Source organism: Pseudophryne corroboree, chromosome 6 (assembly GCF_028390025.1).
Source record: "Pseudophryne corroboree isolate aPseCor3 chromosome 6, aPseCor3.hap2, whole genome shotgun sequence".
Lineage (NCBI taxonomy): Eukaryota > Metazoa > Chordata > Amphibia > Anura > Myobatrachidae > Pseudophryne > Pseudophryne corroboree.
This window is the reverse complement of record NC_086449.1, coordinates 39,946,058-39,968,309: the sequence shown is the minus strand read 5'-3', so window position 1 is coordinate 39,968,309 and position 22,252 is coordinate 39,946,058. Positions and strand designations below refer to the sequence as shown.

The following is a 22,252-nucleotide window of genomic DNA, read 5'->3' as shown; positions in this document are numbered from 1 at the left end:
TACTAAAAGAGCTAAAAGATGTGCTGGTAGCACCATTAACAGAATTATTCAATCAGTCACTAGATACAAGTGCAATTCCAGAGGACTGGAAATGACCAAATGTAGTTCCACTGCACAAAAGTGGAAGCAAGGAAGGAGCAAGTAACTACAGACCAGTAGGTCTTACAGCAGTAGTAGGGAAAGTAATAGAAAAACTATTAAAATAAAGAGTTGTGGAATATCTTAAATAAAACAACTTACATGATCCAAAACAGCATGGATTTACTGGTGGGAGATCATGCCATATAAATCTAATTGACTTTTTTTTACTCTGTGATGAAAATAATAGATCAAGGGGGGGCTGTAGATGTCACATATCTAGACTTTAGTAAGGCAGTAGAGTACCCCAGGGATCTGTACTTGGACCACTTCTCTTTAATATCTTTGTTGGTGACATTGCAAATGGCATGAAAGGGAAGGTATGCCTTTTTGCAGATGATACAAAAATATGCAACAGGGAAGACACACCAGGAGGGGTAAAACAAATGATTGGTGATCTAGGTAGACTAGAAAATCGGTCAAGAGTGTGGCAACTACAGTTTAATGCTAAAAAAATGCAAGATCATGCACTTGGGTCACAAAAACCCAAAGACTAAATATAGTATAATGGCACTATACTGGAAACTACTGAGGGATCTAGGAGTCACTATTTCAGGTGGCTTAAAGGCAGGTAAGCAATGTAACAAAGCAATGAGGAAGGCTAGTCAGATGCTTGGTGCATTGGGAGAGGAATCAGCAGCAGAAAGAAGTAATAATGCCACTGTATAGGTCGTTGGTACAGCCTCATCTAGAATACGGTGTTCAGTTCTCAAATGTAGTAGAGTGAGAGTTTCAGAAAGTGAGAGATTTGGTAAGGTTTTTATTTTTTAAAGTGGCAATCATTTACACATCAAAACCAGGTTGATCTTGCTGTGTAAATGATTGCCACTTAAAAAAAAAAAAACCCTGCTAACCTTACCAAATCTCTCACTTTTTGAAACTCTCACTCTATTACATTTGGCCCCATATCTTCAAAAGGATATAAATACATTAGAGAGTGTACAAAGAAGGGCAATTAAAATGGTGCATGGCCTACATCACAAAACATACCCAGAAAGACTAAAAAAATCTCAGTATGTATAGTGTGGAGCAGAGAAGGGAAAGGGGCGACATGATAGAGACTTTCACATATATACCAAGGGTTTTAACACATACTTGCCTACCTGACCCTCTCCATGAGGGAGAAAATGCTCTGTTCCAGGACTTTCCTGGTAATGTATGATTGCCATCACCTGTGGTGAAACACCTTTCTTATCAATTACCTAGCTCACCACAGGTGATGGCAATCATACATTACCAGGAAAGTCCAGGAACAGAGCATTTTCTCCCTCATGGAGAGGGTCAGGTAGGCAAGTATGTTTTAACAAGGTCCAGAAGGGAAACCTCCAAATGAAGAGAAGCAACAGGACACAAGGACATGCACTGAGACTGGAGGGGGGGGGGAGGTTCAGGGGAAATTTGAGGAAAAATTACTTCACAGGAAGGGTAGTGGATAAGTTGAATAGCCTCCCATCAGAGGTGGTAGAGGCTAAGACAGTAGAGCATAGGTCTGCAAACTCAGACCTCATAACCCCACACAGTGCATGTTTTACAGGTCTCCTCACAGAATCACAAGTGAAATAATTAACTCCACCTGTGGACCTTTTAAAATGTGTCTGTGAGTAATTAATACACCTGTGCACCTGCTGGGTTACCTGCAAAACATGCACTGTGTGGGGTAATGAGGACCGAGTTTGCAGACCTATGCAGTAGAGCAATGTAAACATGCTTGGGATAGACATATGAATATCCTTACAAAGCAATAAGGTTCAATAAGGGTTGAGATTACCTAAAGGATACAAATAGGGGCAGACTAGTTGGGCCCAGTGGTTCTTATCTGCCGTCACATTCTATGTTTCTATAAAGCCAGGACTCCAGGAATGAGTGTGTGCGTTGTGCGTGTCGCGGCTCGTGATCCGTGATGCTGAGCATTTAGCACGCGAGTCCTTCCAATCCCGGCACGTTACCTGGGACTGGGTCAGGTGATAACGCACCAGCCAATCAGCTCCTGTCATTTTTCAAACAGTAATGGCTGGCTGGTGATTTATCACCTTCCACTTATCACTGCTTTATCACTTCTCCAGGCTTAATACATCTGCCCCCCGTGTCTGCACTCATGAACTTTTCATTCCAACACCTACAAGTTTCAAATCAGTGTGTCGAGACATTTGCTCAGTAGACACCACTAATTCACTGGCTGGTAGGGATGGGACATCTAAAGAAAACATTGGTGAAATTAGTGATAGCTCTCAGTGTTAACTCTATCGATGGTTACCATTGATGGTGATGGGGACACAAACCATCCATGCATATCCATCGATGGTTTTACCATTGGCGCCCGCCATGTTTTGGAGACCAAATTTGCTACTGCGCATGTGTGGTGGGTGTTTTAGAGGGGGTGTTTCCACCGCGGCTGTAGCATCCGACGCTGGACTCCGGAGAGGTAAGTATTAAAATATGGGTGCAATGTGTGCGGTGTGGATCCGAGGGCCCGTGTGCATAGCACACATTGCACCCACTAGAAACGCCAATGGTGCCAGTACACCGTACCACATTACCAACAAGCCCAGCTGCTCACTGTGTCCAGTGGGCTGTCATGGTGATCTGCTCCTTCTCCTCCCACAGTCACCAAGTAGCGGCTGGCACCGGGATCACAGGCAGCGGCACAGACGTCATATGATGACGATCAATGCCAGAACCTTTAGTAGTAGAGGAGCTTGAGAGGACCTGGGCAGGCAAAGGTAAGTTATCCACAGGGAGGGGTGGGGTGTGCACAATACAAAACATGGGAGGAAGGGCAATTCAAAATGGTGGTGGGGGGGTGGAAAAGGACAATAAATAAAACATGGGGAGGGAGAGGTCAATACAAAACCTTAGGGGGTGAAGAGGACAATACCTAGAGGTGACATATCAGTGAGGCCTGGCAATGCCAGGATGTCAGGGATGGTAGTGTGCAGGCAGTAGCGGCTCTTGCCACGGGCAAGCAGGACTTTTGCCCGGGGCGCAGCTGTCCCGTGGTTAGGGAAAGGTTCTCCCTGCGAAGGGAAACTAGACACGCAGTGAGGTAGCGTCTAGTTTCCCTTCGCGGAGAGGACCTTTCTGTGCAGCGCTATGGGAGAGACGTCATGGAAGGAAACTTTCGCCCTGGGCGCCACAAGGTCTAGAACCGGCCCTGTGTACAGGAACTGGCAGCGCCAATGAGTCAGGGTTCGTGGAGCACACACATGACAGCACAGTGCAGGATATACAGATGGGGGGTACACATACAGTACATACAATGCAGGAAATAGTGATAGGGAGGGGGCGGACAGCACAATGCAGAACATGTTGATGGGGGCAGCACAATCCAGGACAAATCAGTGGACAGAACAGGGCAAAGTGGGGGGCAGAGACTGACATGGCTCAACGTATGCTGGGTCCAATAACCTAGCTTATGTCTATATCTACTTACCTATGCAGCACACGCAGTGACTTACTGACACTGTCACTCACTACTGAACTCACAATAGCTGCCAACCAGCCCCCCCTTGTCCTATGTGCTGCTGCTGATTGGCTGATCAGAGTGTCACTCTGTCAGCCACCAGCCACAGCAGCAGCACACACACTCATTGCACATTGGAAAACATAGGAGAAGAAACCTAGTTGAGGAATCATTGGATCCTCACCATTGCAGGGTTAAACATTGACCATCGGAACCATTTCACTGATGGTTCCAATGAAACATCAAATGATTTCCATCCCTGCTAACTGGCCTGTGGACCAATCAAAAACTGGGGAAGGGACTTTTCATGTGTCAGGGGATGGAGACACAAGTGAGTTACATGTAGGTCTAGTCAGTCAATGTTCAGGAGTTCAGCAGGCGGACCGCTTGGGGAAAGAAACTTTTGAGGCTTCTGGTGGACCTGGCAGGGACGGCCCTGTAACGCCTGCCTGAAAGAAGCAAGTTAAACATGCTGTGGCCGGGGTGTAGCTGGTTTTTTACTATCTTTGTTGCCCGCTTTTTAGGTCTGGACAGGTACAGGTCCTGGACTGAGGGAAGGTCGGCCCCAATGATCTTCTCTGTGGTTCTGACCACCTTTTGGAGCCTGCATCTTTCCCTCGCGCCGGCGGAGCAGTACCATACCAGTATCGAGGAGCACAGTACCGACTCCACAATCGCGGAGTAGAAGAGGAGCAGAAGCTTCTGTGGGATGTTGAAATTCATTAGTTGCCTGAGGAAGAACAACCTCTGCTGCACTTTCCCGACAGTGGTGTCAGCATTGGACCCCCATTTAAGGTCCCGGGAGATTGTGGTCCCCAGGAACTTGAAGGAGTCCACTAGCGATACCGCACTGTCAGAAATCGTTAGCAGAGGTGACAAGCTGACTTCTTCCTGAAGTCCACTATCTTCTCGACAGTTTTGAGGGGATTGAGGTCAAGGTTGTTGTGGCTGCACCTCTGGGCCGTCTACTTCCCGTCTATAGGCCCATTCGTCCCCGTCCTTGATGAGGTCGATGACGGTGGTGTCGTCGGCGAATTTGATGATCTTTACTGATTGCGCATCTGAGGTACAGTCATTTGTGTACAGGGAAAAGAGCAAGGGTGAGAGGACACGGCCCTAAGGGGCCTCTGTACTAATGGGCCGTGCTTGAAAGGTGAAGTCCCCCGCTTTCACCACCCGTGTCCTATCTGTCAGGAAGTCTACTATCCAGGAACACGTAGCTTCTGGGACCCTTAGGCGAAGTAATTTGGGGTGGAGGATGCCGGGGACGATTGTATTGAAAGCCGAGCTGAAATCGACAAACAGGACCCTCGCATAGGTACCGGGAATGTCTAGGTCAGTGGTTCTCAAACTTTTTTGAATCACGGCGCCCAGGAGTATCAGAATTTTTTTCACGGCACCCCTAGGCCAAAAATGTCTTATTGATAAATTTAGAAATATTAAATTAAGTAGATTGTGTTTATATGTCATCCTTAGGCTTGTGTGGTGAGGGACAAGATTTGCTTTTGCTTCTCCCCATATATTAGGATTGTCAGCCATCAGCGCTAGTTTTTCCTATTATACTGACAATAACTAATTTGAATTGGTCCTGGACCATCAATCCAAGGCACCCCTGCAAGTGTCCCGAGGCACCCCAGGAAGCCACGTCACACAGTTTGGGAATGACTGGTCTAGGTGCTGTAGAATGTAGTGCAGGCCCATTTTGACTGCATCCTCGACACACCGATTTGAGTGATAGGCGAACTGTAGGAGATCCATATGGGAGCCACAGTTTTCAGATGAATCAAAACCAGACGCTCGAATGTTTTCATGACCACAGACGTCAGTGCTATCGGCCTGTAGTCATTCAGGGTCGTGATAGAGGTTTTTTTGGGGACCGAGACGATAGTGGACCTTTTGAGGCAGGAAGGGACTTTCTGTAGCTCCAGCGATTTGTTGAAGATCTTGGTAAATATGGGGGCGAGCTGACCCGCACATGCTCACAGGGTAGATGGTGACACTCCGTCAGGACCCGGAGCTCTTCTGGGTTTGGCCCTTTTGAACAATGCCTCCACCTCTTCTTGGGCGACTTGCAGTGCCTGGAAATGGCCGTCGGTGTTCAGGGCATCATAGAGGTGATTGTTTGGGTTGCAGGGGCTTCTTTTGCGAACCTGCAATAAAAGTTTTTCAGCTCGTCTACTAGATCTTGGTGCATGGTGGTGGACTTCGATGTTTTCTTGTAGTTGGTTATGGATTGCATTCCTTTCCATACAGATACAGGGTCATTGATGGAGAGATCGTTTGTCAGCTTGTCCGAGAACCGCTTTTTTGCTAGCCTGAATTCTTTAGTCGGAGAGTTCCTAGTACGGTTGTATAGTGCTCTGTCACCGCTGCTATAGGCTTCCTCTTGGCCTGACGTAATTGCCTGAGCTGGGCGTTGAACCAGGGCTTGTTGTTGTTGAATGTGGTAAGTCTTGGTAGGTAGACACATGTCCTCACAGTAGCTGATGTAGGATGTAACAGTATCTGTCAGGTCGTTCAGGTCAGTTGTCGAGGCTTCAAAGACACCCCATTCCGTGCAGTCGAAGCAGGCCTGAAGCTTCATCTTAGCCTTGTTGGTCCTTTTCTTAACAGTTTTGACGACAGGCTGTCAGCTTCTGTGTATAGGTAGAGAGTAAGTGGACGAGCCAGTGGTCAGATAGGCCGAGTGCAGCACGTGGGATAGACCGGAAGGCAGACTTGAGGGTAGTGTAGCAGTGGTTAAGGGTGCGCCCTTCCTTCGTGGGACATGTGACTTGTTGTTTGTACCTAGGTAGCTCCTTGCTCAGGTTAGTTCTGTTGAAGTCGCCCAGCACTATAAGCAGAGGGGTACGGGTCGTTGGGCCGACCCAAATTAGGTCGACAGTCATTAGGTCGACCACTGAAGGTCGACATTGGCATTAGGTAGACATGTACTAGGTTGACAGGTAAAAAGGTTGACATGAGTTTTTGGACTGTTTTTGGTGTCGTTTTCTTCGTAAAAGTGACGGGGAACCCCAGTTAGTGCACCGTATACCCTCGGATGACTCGCTTCGCTCGCCATGCTTCGGGCAAAGTCAGGTTACCGTTCCAATTGTAGTCCACGTGGATCGTTAAGTATGAAAAAATCCAAAAACAGAAAAAAAAAAACTCATGCCGACCTTTTGACCTGTCGACCTAGTACATGTCGACCTAACACCCATGTCAACCTATTGCATGTCGACTCATTCAGTGGTCGACCTAATGACTTTCGACATAAGGTGGGTCGACCTAAAGACCGTATCCCAAGTAGAGTCTAGTTGTTTTTGTTCTATGTCGGACATGCATACAGCCAGGTGGTGCAGGGCTTCGTTCGCACAGGCGAGGGGGCGGGTATATATGTATGTATGTATGTATGTGTGTATATATATATATATATATATATATATATTTATACTGCATTGCAGTCAGATGAGAAGATGCGACAGACGACACTCAAAATTACAAAGTCTGTTGTGTACCCAGCGGGCTCATGGCTACCATCGATAATGGAAACATATTCGGTTCTCTGCCATCGATAGTGAAACTGATTTACATTGAGGGGTGAGATCATCGATGGGCTTAAAATCATAGTTGGTCATCCCTAGTTTGATGTGTGTCTGGCAGCTCTGTGCAGCAGAAGCAGCCCTCTTTAAAAAGCAGGTGGTTAGAAAAAAAACCCCCAAACCATCATGTCCATGGCTACCATCGATGGTAGGTCACCACAATCGATGGTAAAAGTATTCTGCATCGGTCCATATACCAGACGGTATAGAACCATTGATGGTCGATGACCAACTCCTATGTGACATCGGGTTTTTATTTTTCACCATCGATAATACATAGTTGATGCACACTGTCATCAATAATAATACCCAGCTGCAAATGGACTATCAATGTTTTTTTTTTTTTGGGGGGGGGGGGCGACAAAATACGAACGGGCCACACATGTATGAATAGAACATTGATGACCATGCCCATTCTTTTTTTATTTTTATTTACCAGTGACTATAACATGAAGACATGATTGAAGAAGACCAAGTTGGACGATGTGATTGTATGAGATGGACGATGTGATTGCATGCGTAAGACGATGTGATTGTGTTGGACGATGTGATTGCATGCGTACGACGATGTGATTGTATGTATAATACACACTGGCTGGAAACGACATTGGATCAGGTAACAACAACCCGTCGGCCAGTCCCCCACTCTGCGCTGCCGGACTCTGTCACATGATCACACAACATCCTCCATTTCATTCCTGAAATGGCCGCCAAGTATTCCCCCCTTCCCCTCGCTCGCTGATTGGACGCGGCGCCCCCATGTGACAGCAGCAGTAGCACGACCTTCCCCTCTCCGCCACCACCAATCCAATGGCGGCAGAGGACGTATTGGCCAATCGTGGCGCGGGCTCAGGGACAGCTGCCGGGATGGGAGGTAACCAGCCAATCGGAATAGTCGGTGTCATTCAAGGCAGCGCCGGGAGGAGAGGGGCGGATTGTGTAGCGAGGCTTTTAAACTGACAGCAGCCAATGGGAGCCGCCCTCGACGCGCTAGGGCCAATCACAGCGCGGGGAGGGCCAGGAGTCGCGTTGGCGGTTGGATTTTGAATTGTGCGTCAGAGTAAAAGGAAACTACTAGTACGGAGCGAGCACGCGAGCGTCGGAGGCACAGGTAACGTCAACCGGGGGGTACGGGGTCGTCACAGGTAAGAGCAACCGGGGGGCACAGACATCACTACCCGGTGGGCACAGGGGCTGCACAGGCAACCGCCTCTGGGGGGTGCAGGGGTAGCGGCAACGGGGCGTCACAGGTAACACCATACGCGTACCTCCCAACATGACCCTCTCCAGGAGGGACACAATGCTCTGCTTCTGGATTTTTTCTCAATGAATGATTATCTGCACCTGTGTTGAACAGGTTAATGGATAAGAAAGGTGTTTCAGCACAGGTGATGGCACTCATAAATTAAGAGAAAAGTCCAGGAGCAGAGCATTCTGTCCCTCCTGCAGAGGGTCATGTTGGGAGGTATGCCATACGGGGGGAACAGGTAACACCATCTGGGTGGGTTTATGGGTGGTACAGGTAACACTATCCAGGGGGGTGCATGGGAGGTGCGGGTAATACCGTCAGGTTGGGCTTGGGAGCGGTGCAGGGGTGGGTCAGGTAACACTATCCAGGGGGGGCACAGGTAACACCATACGGGTGGGTGTAGGGGGTGCACAGGTAACACTATCCAGGGGGTGCACAGGTAACACTATCCAGGGGGGCACAGGTAACCCCATATGGGTGGGTGTAGGGGGTGCACAGGTAACATTATCCAGGGGGGCACAGGTAACACCATCAGGGTGGGCTTAGGGGCGGTGCAGGTAACACCACCCGGATGAGCGTAAGGGCGATGCAGGCAACAGTCCAGTGGGTGGCACAGGTAACACTATCTTGAAGGGGGGCACAGGGGGAGGCTTGCATTCCTAGGGCAGAAGAGGGTGACAGTGGCCTCCTGCGGGGGTATAATCGTCTGAGGAGGGCATAACACAATGCGTGGTCCTTGTCAGTGGATGCCTGATCTACATGCTGGGGTTATTGTGAGTAGATGGGCAGTATATTTGGGTATTAAGTAGTCATGGGGTACATCATTGGTGTCATAGAGCCATGTGCGGGTGATTATCAGTACAGGGTGGGCATGGGGCAGTATATTGGGGGTAACGGGCAGCTAGCGATTGACTGATTTTCATGGCACTATATGTGGTAATTGGAGAGTGGTGCAGGGGCAGTATATACAACATGTAGTAGTGGGAAGTGAGGTGGGGGTCATGGCCCAGTGTGGGGTAATTATCTGCAGACAGGGGTACAGTATGTACAGACTAACCAGCAGTCTGCATGGGGGGTAACTTGGTTAGCTATATGGGGAGCTATATACCGGGGGAACTCTCCTAACTAATGAGGAGGTACACAGAAGATATTCAGAATGACATTGTTACTGCTGGTAGTGGGGTCTCTAATACTGGTTTCCCGGTTTCTCTTCAACAGGATGTCCTACAAGGAAAACGTCAACCCCTTCCATAAGGTATGTCATATCCTGCCGCACTATGGCGTTCCCCATTGTATCCATATCTTGTCTCTTTATCTGTGTCACGCAGTATGTATGGCAGAGCAGTCCTGATTTAGGCTGCGTGGTGCATGCTTGTTTAAAGCGCACATTCCCAGCATGCATCATTCTCCTGCAGCCATGCCAGTCTGTGTTTGGCCGTAGGTCTGGGTTGCTCTGCTGTTTGCTGATATTGCAGCTTGTATGTCTGGCTATTTGCTGTATGGTATATATCTATGTACTGTGGAAGTACAGCATAGGTGTGTACGCCTGCATGTAGGCTTGGATATACTGGCTTGAGCTCCTTTATGCTTGGGGTGGTGAGAGTGGACGGGCGAGTGTAGTCTAAGTACTAACAAATTATGACATTGTGTACAAATGGGGTAATATGACTTTAGCACCTACTTCCAGCACTGTCAAGCATCATCTTAACGCTCTAAGGCAACCTGTGGCCCTCCAGCTGCTGTGGAACTACACATCCCAGCATGTCCTGCCACAGTTTTGTAATTAAGGCATGCTAAAACTGAGGCAGGGCATGCTGGGATGTGTAGTTCCACAGCAGCTGGAGGGCTGCAGGATGAAGACCCATGCTCGGAGAGTGCTTCAGCAACATGGGTGGATTCTCAATCTGCCAAAGTCACAGTTTGTTCCGACAACTCGACTAGCGTTCCTAGGCATGGATCTGGATACGGAACAAAAGAAAGTGTTCCTCCCGTTGGAAAAAGTCCAGGACCTCCAGAACATGGTCAGAGACCTGCTAAAGCCAAAAAGAGTCAGTTCATCACTGCACTCGGGTTCTGGGGAAAATGGTGGCAACTTACGAGGCCATTCCCTTCGGCAGGTTCCATGCAAGAACGTTTCAATGGGATCTTCTGGACAAATGGTCCGGGGCCCATCTACTATTACATCCAAAAATAACACTGTCCCCCAGGGCCAGGGTATCTCTTCTATGGTGGCTGCAAAGTGCTTACCTTCTAGAGGGTCGCAGGTTCGGCATTCAGGACTGGGTCCTGGTAACCACGGACGCGAGCCTCCGAGGGTGGGAAGCAGTCACACAAGGAAGGAATTTTCAAGGACTGTGGTCAGACCCAGGAGTCCTGTCTACACATCAACGTGTTGGAATTAAGGGCCATATACAACGGCCTTCGACAAACGGAGAGTCTTCACAACCTACCGGTTCTGATTCAATCAGACAATGTCACAGCAGTGGCTCATGTGAACCGCCAAGGCGGGACAAGAAGCAGAGTCGCAATGGCAGAGGCCACCAGGATTCTTCGCTGGGCGGAAAATCACGTAAGCGCTGTCAGCTGTCTTTATTCCGGGAGTGGACAACTGGGGAGCAGACTTCCTCAGCAGACACCATCTCCATCCAGGAGAGTGGGGACTTCATCAAGAAGTCTTTGCAGAGATAACGGGTCTCTGGGGAGTTCCTCAAATAGACATGATGGCGTCACGCCTCAACAAGAAGCTTCGGAGGTATTGTGCCAGGTCCCGGGACCCTCAGGCAATAGCAGTAGACGCTCTGGTAACGCCATGGGTATTCCAGTCGGTCTGTGTTTCCTCCTCTCATCACAAAAGTGTTGAGGATCATAAGACGAAAAAGAGTACAGACAATACTCATTGTTCCAGACTGGCCTCGAAGGGCCTGGTACTCAGATCTTCAGGAGATGCTCACAGAAGATCCTTGGCCTCTTCCTCTAAGGGAGGACCTGTTACAGCAGGGGCCCTGCATGTTCCAAGACTTACCGCGGTTACGTTTGACGGCATGGCGGTTGAATGCCGGATCCTAGCTGAGAAGGGTATTCCGGAGGAGGTAATACCTGCTCTAATAAAGGCTAGGAAGGAGGTGACTGCAAAACATTATCACCGTATCTGGCGGAAATATGTCTCTTGGTGTGAAACCAAGAATGCTCCTACGGAAGATTTCCATCTGGGTCGTTTTCTCCACTTCCTACAGACAGGAGTGGATATGGGCCTAAAGTTAGGCTCTGTTAAAGTACAGATTTCGGCCCTGTCGATATTCTTTCAGAAGGAATTGGCTTCTCTTCCAGAAGTCCAGACTTTTGTAAAAGGAGTGCTGCACATCCAGCCTCCTTTTGTGCCCCCAGTGGCACCATGGGACCTGAACGTGGTGTTGCAGTTCCTTAAATCACACTGGTTTGAACCCCTTAAAACGGTTGAGTTGAAATTTCTCACCTGGAAGGTGGTCATGGTGTTAGCCTTGGCATCTGCCAGACGTGTGTCAGAATTGGCGGCCTTGTCTCACAAGAGCCCCTACTTGATTTTTCATGTGGATAGAGCGGAATTGAGGACTCGTCCTCAATTTTTACCTAAGGTGGTGTCTTCATTTCATATGAACCAACCTATAGTGGTGCCTGTGGCTACGAATGACTTGGAGGATTCCATGTCCCTGGATGTAGTCAGGGCCTTAAAAATTTATGTAGCCAGGACGGCTAGAACTAGGAAAACAGAAGCATTGTTTGTCCTGTATGCTGCCAACAAGATTGGCGCGCCTGCTTCGAAGCAGACTATTGCTCGCTGGATCTGTAACACGATTCAGCAGGCTTATGTTACGGCTGGATTGCCGTTACCGCATTCAGTAAAGGCCCATTCCACTAGGAAGGTGGGCTCTTCTTGGGCGGCTGCCCGGGGCGTCTCGGCATTACAGCTTTGCCGAGCAGTGACTTGGTCGGGTTCAAACAGTTTTGCTAAATTCTACAAGTCTGATACCCTGGCTGATGAGGACCTTGCATTTGCTCAGTCGGTGCTGCAGAGTCATCCGCGCACTCCCGCCCGATTGGGAGCTTTGGTATATGCCCCATGGTCCTTACGGAGTCCCCAGCATCCTCTAGGACGTAAAGAAGAAAATAAGATTTTAAACCTACCGGTAAATCTTTTTCTCCTAGTCCGTAGAGGATGCTGGGCACCCGTCCCAGTGCGGAAAATCTGCAAGACTTGTATATAGTTATTTCTTACATAAGGGTTATGTTACAGTTAGAATCGGTCTTGGACCAATGCTGTTGTTTGTTCATACTGTTAACTGGTTATGTGTATTCCAGGTTATATGGTATGATTGGTGTGGGCTGGTATGAATCTTGCCCTTAGATTAACAAAATCCTTTCCTCGTATTGTCCATCTCCTCTGGGCACAGTTCTCTAACTCAGGTCTGGAGGAGGGGCATAGAGGGAGGAGCCAGTGCACACCCATACTAAAAGTTTTTTGCAACTCTTATTTTATTGGATTGAGTTTGAAGAAGCATATTTAATTGACCATGGGACTTAAACGAGATCGTTCATGTCTCTCAGTATTATCGCCCAGTGTGTAGGGCGCATTACAGTAGGGTTTTAGCTCCTGAGTTAAGTTCCCAGAGGTGTTCCGTTATATGCACAGATTCCTGGTTGAGTGTTAGGAGCTATGTCATTACCTCACGCACTAAGCCCTATGGGTGCACATAATGCAGGTGGCAGCAGAAACCTGTTACAGTGCACACTCTCTGGTGTTTCCGCAGGCAGTGCAGTAACTGAATAGCTCTGGTCGCTTAACCTGGCTGCAAAAAGGCCGTGGGTGAGTCCTGTGGCTAATGTAGACCCATATTTATCAAGCCTTGGAGAGTGATAAATTGCAAGGTGATAAAGTACCAACCATTCCGCTCCTAACTGTAATTTTTTCAAACCCAGCCAGTAACATGTCAGTTAGGCGCTGGTACTTTATCACCGTGCAATTAATCACTCCAAGACTTGATAAATCTGGGCTTGAATATGCGGTAAGTATACACTGTACACATGGCACCAATATTGTACATATTAACACCCTTATTCTTCTCTTACTACTGACACTCCTGTGCAGACTTGTCAGCCGCTAGGTGCCATCAGAACTGCGGGATTTGCCGCTCTGCGTACTTTGTCACTATTAGGTGAAGCCCTGCTTTATATCTTGGCATGAGTTTCTTTAGGAAACCAGACCGTTTTTCCTGGCCTAATCATGTGTGGTATTCGCATGACGGGGTCCAGCAGGAACTGACTGCTAACGGAATCTGCCCCTCTGTATGCAAATGCGCCCAACACTACATTAACCCCTTTTCTCTATCGTCCTAGTGGATGCTGGGGTTCCTGAAAGGACCATGGGGAATAGCGGCTCCGCAGGAGACAGGGCACAAAAGTAAAGCTTTCCGATCAGGTGGTGTGCACTGGCTCCTTCCCCTATGACCCTCCTCCAAGCCAGTTAGATTTTTGTGCCCGGCCGAGAAGGGTGCAATCTAGGTGGCTCTCCTAAAGAGCTGCTTAGAAAAGTTTAGCTTAGGTTTTTTATTTTACAGTGAGTCCTGCTGGCAACAGGATCACTGCAACGAGGGACTTAGGGGAGAAGAAGTGAACTCGCCTGCGTGCAGGATGGATTGGCTTCTTGGCTACTGGACATCAGCTCCAGAGGGACGATCACAGGTACAGCCTGGATGGTCACCGGAGCCTTGCCGCCGGCCCCCTTGCAGATGCTGAAGTAAGAAGAGGTCCAGAATTGGCGGCAGAAGACTCCTCAGTCTTCTAAAGGTAGCGCACAGCACTGCAGCTGTGCGCCATTTTCCTCTCAGCACACTTCACACGGCAGTCACTGAGGGTGCAGGGCGCTGGGAGGGGGGCGCCCTGGGAGGCAAATGAATACATATTTTGGCTAAAAATACCTCACATATAGCCTCCGGAGGCTATATGGAGATATTTAACCCCTGCCAGAATCCGTTAAGAGCGGGAGACGAGGCCGCCGAAAAAGGGGCGGGGCCTATCTCCTCAGGACACAGCGCCATTTTCCCTCACAGAAAGGCTGGAGGGAAGGCTCCCAGGCTCTCCCCTGCACTGCACTACAGAAACAGGGTTAAAACAGAGAGGGGGGGCACTAATTTGGCGTTAGAAATATATAAAAAAGATGCTATAAGGGAAAACACTTATATAAGGTTGTCCCTATATAATTATAGCGTTTTTGGTGTGTGCTGGTAAACTCTCCCTCTGTCTCTCCAAAGGGCTAGTGGGTCCTGTCCTCTATCAGAGCATTCCCTGTGTGTGTGCTGTGTGTCGGTACGTGTGTGTCGACATGTATGAGGACGATGTTGGTGAGGAGGCGGAGCAATTGCCTGTAATGGTGATGTCACTCCCTAGGGAGTCGACACCGGAATGGATGGCTTATTTAGGGAATTACGTGATAATGTCAACACGCTGCAAGGTCGGTTGACGACATGAGACGGCCGACAAACAATTAGTACCGGTCCAGACGTCTCAAAAACACCGTCAGGGGTTTTAAAACGCCCGTTTACTTTAGTCGGTCGACACAGACACAGACAGGGACACTGAATCCAGTGTCAACGGTGAATAAACAAACGTATTCCTTATTAGGGCCACACGTTAAAGGCAATGAAGGAGGTGTTACATATTTCTGATACTACAAGTACCACAAAAGAGGGTATTATGTGGGATGTGAAAAAACTACCGTAGTTTTTTCCTGAATCAGATAAATTAAATAAAGTGTGTGATGATGCGTGGGTTCCCCCCGATAGAAAATTATGGGCGGTATACCCTTTCCCGCCAGAAGTTAGGGCGCGTTGGGAAACACCCCTTAGGGTGGATAAGGCGCTCACACGCTTATCAAAACAAGTGGCGGTACCGTCTATAGATAGGGCCGTCCTCAAGGACCAGCTGACAGGAGGCTGGAAAATATCATAAAAAGTATATACACACATACTGGTGTTATACTGCGACCAGCGATCGCCTCAGCCTGGATGTGCAGAGCTGGGGTGGCTTGGTCGGATTCCCTGACTAAAAATATTGATACCCTTGACAGGGACAGTATTTTATTGACTATAGAGCATTTAAAGGATGCATTTCTATATATGCGAGATGCACAGAGGGATATTTGCACTCTGGCATCAAGAGTAAATGCGATGTCCATATCTGCCAGAAGATGTTATGGACACGACAGTGGTCAGGTGATGCGGATTCCAAACGGCACAAAGGTGTATTGCCGTATAAAGGAAGAGGAGTTATTTGGGGTCGGTCCATCGGACCTGGTGGCCACGGCAACTGCTGGAAAATCCGCCGTTTTTACCCTAAGTCACATCTCTGCAGAAAAAGACACCGTCTTTTCAGCCTCAGTCCTTTCGTCCCTATAAGATCATATCTGCCCAGGGATAGAGGAAAGGGAAGAAGACTGCAGCAGGCAGCCCATTCCCAGGAACAGAAGCGTTCCACCGCTTCTGACAAGTTCTCAGCATGGCGCTGAGACCGTACAGGACCCCTGGATCCTACAAGTAGTATCCCAGGGGTACAGATTGAAATGTCGAGACGTTTCCCCTTCGCAGGCTCCTGAAGTCTGTTTTACCAAGGTCTCCCTCCGACAAGGAGGCAGTATGGGAAAAAATTCACAAGCTGTATTCCCAGCAGGTGATAATTAAATTACCCCTCCTACTACAAGAAAAGGGGTATTATTCCACACTATATTGTGGTACTGAAGCCAGAAGGCTAGGTGAGACTTATTCTAAAAAATTTTTTGAACACTTACAAAGGTTCAAATCAAGATGGAGTCACTCAGAGCAGTGATAACGAACCAGGAAGAAGGGGACTATATAGTGTCCCGGGACATCAGGGATGCTTACCTCTGTCCCAAATTTGCCCTTCTCACTAAGGGTACCTCAGGTTCGTGGTGCAGAACTGTCACTATCAGTTTCAGACGCTGCCGTTTGGATTGTCCACGGCACCCCGGGTCTTTACCAAGGTAATGGCCGAAATGATGATTCTTCTTCGAAGAAAAGGCGTCTTAATTATCCCTTACTTGGACGATCTCCTGATAAGGGCATAGTCCAGGGAACAGTTGGAGGTCGGAGTAGCACTATCTCGGATACTGCTACAACAGCACGGGTGGATTCTAAATATTCCAAAATCGCAGCTGATCCCGACGACACGTCTGCTGTGCCTAGGGATGATTCTGGATACAGTCCAGAAAAAGGTGTTTCTCCCGGAAGAGAAAGCCAGGGAGTTATCCGAGCTAGTCAGGAACCTCCTAAAAACAGTGCATCATTGCACAAGGGTCCTGGTAAAAATGGTGGCTTCCTACGAAGCAATTCCATTCGGCAGATTTCACGCAAGAACTTTTCAGTGGGATCTGCTGGACAAATGGTCCGGATCGCATCTTCAGATGCATCAGCGGATAACCCTATATCCAAGGACAAGGGTGTCTCTCCTGTGGTGGTTATAGAGTGCTCATCTTCTAGAGGGCCGCAGATTCGGCATTCAGGATTGGATGCTGGTGACCACGGAGCCCAGCCCGAGAGGCTGGGGAGCAGTCACACAAGGAAAAAATTTCCAGGGAGTGTGATCAAGTCTGGAGACTTTTCTCCACATAAATATACTGGAGCTAAGGGTAAATTTATAATGCTCTAAGCTTAGCAAGACCTCTGCTTCAAGGTCAGCCGGTATTGATCCAGTGGGAAAAACATCACGGCAGTCGCCCACGTAAACAGACAGGGCGACACAAGAAGCAGGAGGGCAATGGCAAAAACTGCAAGGACTTTTCGCTGGGCGGAAAATCATGTGATAGCACTGTCAGCAGTGTTTCATCCCGGGAATGGAAACTGGGAAGCAGACTTCCTCAGCAGGCAGGACCTCCACCAGGGAGAGTGGAAACTTCATCGGGAAGTTTTTTCCACATGATTGTAAACCGTTGGGAAATACCAAAGGTGGACATGATGGCGTCCCGTCTGAACAAAAAACGGGACAGGTATTGCGCCAGGTCAAGAGACCCTCAGGCAATAGCTGTGGACGTTCTGGTAACACCGTGGGTGTACCAGTCGGTGTATGTGTTCCCTCCTCTGCTTCTCATACCTAAGGTGCTGAGCATTATAAGACGTAGAGGAGTAAGAACTATACTCATGGCTCCGGATTGGCCAAGAAGGACTTGGTACCCGGAACTTCAAGAGATGCTTACAGAGGTCTTATGGCCTCTGCCGCTAAGAAGGGACTTGCTTCAGCAAGTACCATGTCTGTTCCAAGACTTACCGCAGCTGCGTTTGTCGGCATGGCGGTGGAAAGCCGGATCCTAAGGGAAAAAGGCATTCCGGAAGAGGTCATTCCTACCCTGGTCAAAGCCAGAAAGGAGGTGACCGCACAACATTATCACCACATGTGGCGAAAATATGTTGCGTGGTGTGAGGCCAGGAAGGCCCCACAAAGAAATTTCAACTCGGTCGTTTCCTGCATTTCCTGCAAACAGGAGTGTCTATGGGCCTCAAATTGGGGTCCATTAAGGTTCAAATTTCGGCCCTGTCGATTTTCTTCCAGAAAGAATTGGCTTCAGTTCCTGAAGTCCAGAAGTTTGTCAAGGGAGTATTGCATATACAACCCCCTTTTGTGCCTCCAGTGGCACTGTGGGATCTCAACGTAGTTCTGGGATTCCTCAAATCACATTGGTTTAAAACCAGTCAAATCTGTGGATTTGAAGCATCTCACATGAAAAGTGACCATGCTCTTGGCCCTGGCCTGGACCAGGCGAGTGTCAAATTGGTGTTTTTTTCTCAAAAAAGCCCATATCTGTTTGTCCATTCGGACAGGGCAGAGCTGCGGACTCGTCCCCAGTTCTCTCCCTAAGGTGGTGTCAGTGTTTCACCTGAACCAGCTTATTGTGGTGCCTTGCACCTACTAGGGACTTGGAGGACTCCAAGTTGCTAGATGTTGTCAGGGCCCTGAAAATATGTTCCAGGACGGCTGGAGTCAGGAAAACTGACTTGCTGTTATCCTGTATGCACCCAACAAACTGGGTGCTCTTGCTTCTAAGCAGACTATTGCTAGTTGGATGTGTAATACAATTCAGCTTGCACATTCTGTGGCAGGCCTGCCACAGCCAAAATATGTAAATGCCCATTCCACAAGGAAGGTGGGCTCATCTTGGGCGGCTGCCCGAGGGGTCTCGGCTTTACAACCTTGCCGAGCAGCTACTTGGTCAGGGGCAAACACGTTTGCTAAATTCTACAAATTTGATACCCTGGCTAAGGAGGACCTGGAGTTCTCTCATTCGGTGCTGCAGAGTCATCCGCACTCTCCCGCCCGTTTGGGAGCTTTGGTATAATCCCCATGGTCCTTTCAGGAACCCCAGCATCCACTAGGACGATAGAGAAAATAAGAATTTACTTACCGATAATTCTATTTCTCGGAGTCCGTAGTGGATGCTGGGCGCCCATCCCAAGTGCGGATTATCTGCAATACTTGTACATAGTTACAAAAATCGGGTTTTCTCTATCGTCCTAAGTGGATGCTGGGGTTCCTGAAAGGACCATGGGGGGGATAGCGGCTCCGCAGGAGACAGGGCACAAAAGTAAAGCTTTTACAGGTCAGGTGGTGTGTACTGGCTCCTCCCCCTATGACCCTCCTCCAGACTCCAGTTAGATTTTTGTGCCCGGCCGAGAAGGGTGCAATTCTAGGTGGCTCTCATAAAGAGCTGCTTAGAGAGTTTAGCTTAGGTTTTTTATTTTACAGTGATTCCTGCTGGCAACAGGATCACTGCAACGAGGGACAGAGGGGAGAAGAAGTGAACTCACCTGCGTGCAGGATGGATTGGCTTCTTGGCTACTGGACATGAAGCTCCAGAGGGACGATCACAGGTACAGCCTGGATGGTCACCGGAGCCACGCCGCCGGCCCCCTCACAGATGCTGAAGCAAGAAGAGGTCCAGAATCGGCGGCTGAAGACTCCTGCAGTCTTCTTAAGGTAGCGCACAGCACTGCAGCTGTGCGCCATTTTCCTCTCAGCACACTTCACACGGCAGTCACTGAGGGTGCAGGGCGCTGGGGGGGGGCGCCCTGGGAGGCAAATGAAAACCTTTAAAAAGGCTAAAAATACCTCACATATAGCCCCAGAGGCTATATGGAGATATTTACCCCTGCCTAAATGTACTAAATAGCGGGAGACGAGCCCGCCGAAAAAGGGGCGGGGCCTATCTCCTCAGCACACGGCGCCATTTTCTGTCACAGCTCCGCTGGTCAGGAAGGCTCCCAGGTCTCTCCCCTGCACTGCACTACAGAAACAGGGTATAACAGAGAGGGGGGGCAGAATAAATGGCAATATATTAATATAAAAGCAGCTATAAGGGAGCACTTAATCATAAGGCTACCCCTGTCATATATAGCGCTTTTTGGTGTGTGCTGGCAGACTCTCCCTCGGTCTCCCCAAAGGGCTAGTGGGTCCTGTCTTCGTATAGAGCATTCCCTGTGTGTCTGCTGTGTGTCGGTACGTGTGTGTCGACATGTATGAGGACGTTATTGGTGTGGAGGCGGAGCAATTGCCAAATATGAGGATGTCACCTCCTAGGGGGTCGACACCAGAATGGATGCCTTTATTTGTGGAATTACGGGATAGCGTCAACTCGCTTAAGCAGTCGTTTGCCGACATGAGGCGGCCGGACACTCAATTAGTGTCTGTCCAGGCGCCTCAAACACCGTCAGGGGCTGTAAAACGTCCCTTGCCTCAGTCGGTCGACACAGACCCAGACACAGGCACTGATTCTGGTGGTGAAGGTGACGAATCAACCGTATTTTCCAGTAGGGCCACACGTTATATGATTTTGGCAATAAAGGAGATGTTACATTTAGCTGATACTACAGGTACCACTAAACAGGGTATTATGTGGGGGTGAAAAAACTACCAGTAGTTTTTACCGAATCAGAAGAATTAAATGACGTGTGTGATGAAGCGTGGGGTGCCCCGATAAAAAACTGCTAATTTCAAAGAAGTTATTGGCTTTATACCCTTTCCCGCCAGAGGTTAGGGAGCGCTGGGAAACACCTCCTAGGGTGGACAAAGCGCTAACACGCTTATCAAAACAAGTGGCGTTACCCTCTCCTGAGACGGACGCACTTAAAGATCCATCAGATAGGAGGATGGAAAATATCCAAAAAGGTATATACACACATGCAGGTGTTATACTACGACCAGCTATTGCGACTGCCTGGATGTGCAGTGCTGGGGTAGTTTGGTCAGAGTCCCTGATCGAAAATATTGATACCCTGGACAGGGACAATATTTTACTGTCGTTAGAACAAATAAAGGATACATTTCTTTATATGCGTGATGCACAGAGAGATATCTGCACACTGGCATCACGGGTAAGTGCTATGTCCATTTCGGCCAGAAGAGCTTTATGGACACGACAGTGGACAGGCGATGCGTAGAGGAGTTATTTGAGGTCGGTCTATCGGATTTGGTGGCCACGGCTACGGCCGGGAAATCCACCTTTCTACCTCAAGTCACTCCCCAACAGAAAAAGGCACCGACCTTTCAACCGCAGCCCTTTCGTTCCTTTAAAAATAAGAGAGCAAAGGGCTATTCATATCTGCCACGAGGCAGAGGACGAGGGAAGAGACAGCAACAGGCAGCTCCTTCCCAGGAACAGAAGCCCTCCCCGGCTTCTACAAAAGCCTCAGCATGACGCTGGGGCTTCGCAAGCGGACTCGGGGGCGGTAGGCGGTCGTCTCAAAAATTACAGCGCGCAGTGGGCTCACTCGCAGGTCAATCCCTGGATCCTGCAGATAATATCTCAGGGGTACAGGTTGAAATTAGAGACAGAGCCACCTCGCCGTTTCCTGAAGTCTGCTTTACCAACGTCCCCCTCAGAAAGGGAGACGGTTTTGGAAGCCATTCACAAGCTGTATTCTCAGCAGGTGATAGTCAAGGTACCTCTTCTACAACAAGGGAAGGGGTATTATTCCACTCTATTTGTGGTACCGAAGCCGGATGGCTCGGTAAGGCCTATTCTAAATCTGAAGTCCTTGAACCTGTACATAAAGAAGTTCAAGTTCAAGATGGAGTCACTCAGAGCAGTGATAGCGAACCTGGAAGAAGGGGACTTTATGGTATTCTTGGACATCAAGGATGCGTATCTCCACGTTCCAATTACCCCTCACACCAGGGGTACCTCAGGTTCGTTGTACAAAACTGTCACTATCAGTTTCAGACGCTGCCGTTTGGTTTGTCCACGGCACCTCGGGTCTTTACAAAGGTAATGGCCGAGATAATATTTCTTCTTCGAAGAAAAGGCGTATTAATTATCCCATACTTGGACGATCTCCTAATAAGGGCAAGGTCCAGAGAACAGCTAGAGATGGGTTTAGCACTATCTCAAGAGGTGCTAAAGCAGCACGGATGGATTCTGAATATTCCAAAATCCCAATTAATGCCGACAACTCGTCTGCTGTTCCTGGGGATGATTCTGGACACAGTTCAGAAAAAGGTTTTTCTTCCCGAAGAAAAAGCCAAGGAGTTATCTGACCTGGTCAGGAACCTCCTAAAACCAGGAAAGGTGTCTGTACATCAATGCACAAGAGTCCTGGGAAAAAATGGTAGCTTCTTACGAAGCAATCCTTTTCGGCAGATTCCATGCAAAGGGATCTGTTGGACAAATGGTCAGGGTCGCATCTTCAGATGCACCTGCGGATAACCCTGTCGCCGAGGACAAGGGTATCCCTTCTGTGGTGGTTGCAGGAGGCTCATCTATTGGAGGGCCGCAGATTCGGCATACAGGAT

The 22,252-nt window shown here is 48.8% G+C and overlaps 1 protein-coding gene across 7 annotated transcripts in view; it reads left to right on the top strand.

Annotated features, from left to right (window-relative positions):
- Positions 1-7,823: 7,823 nt before the first annotated feature.
- The window catches only part of AURKB (aurora kinase B), a 33,222-nt gene continuing 18,793 nt past the window's right edge, over positions 7,824-22,252 (top strand). Inside the window, exons 1-2 of one of the 7 annotated variants that reach the window (XM_063930889.1) lie at positions 7,824-8,053; positions 9,647-9,683. In XM_063930889.1, coding sequence (XP_063786959.1) covers positions 9,648-9,683 — 36 coding nt within the window. In that variant the 5' untranslated portion in view covers positions 7,824-8,053; position 9,647. The other 6 variants (XM_063930886.1, XM_063930885.1, XM_063930888.1 and 3 more) reach the window with 6 other exon arrangements.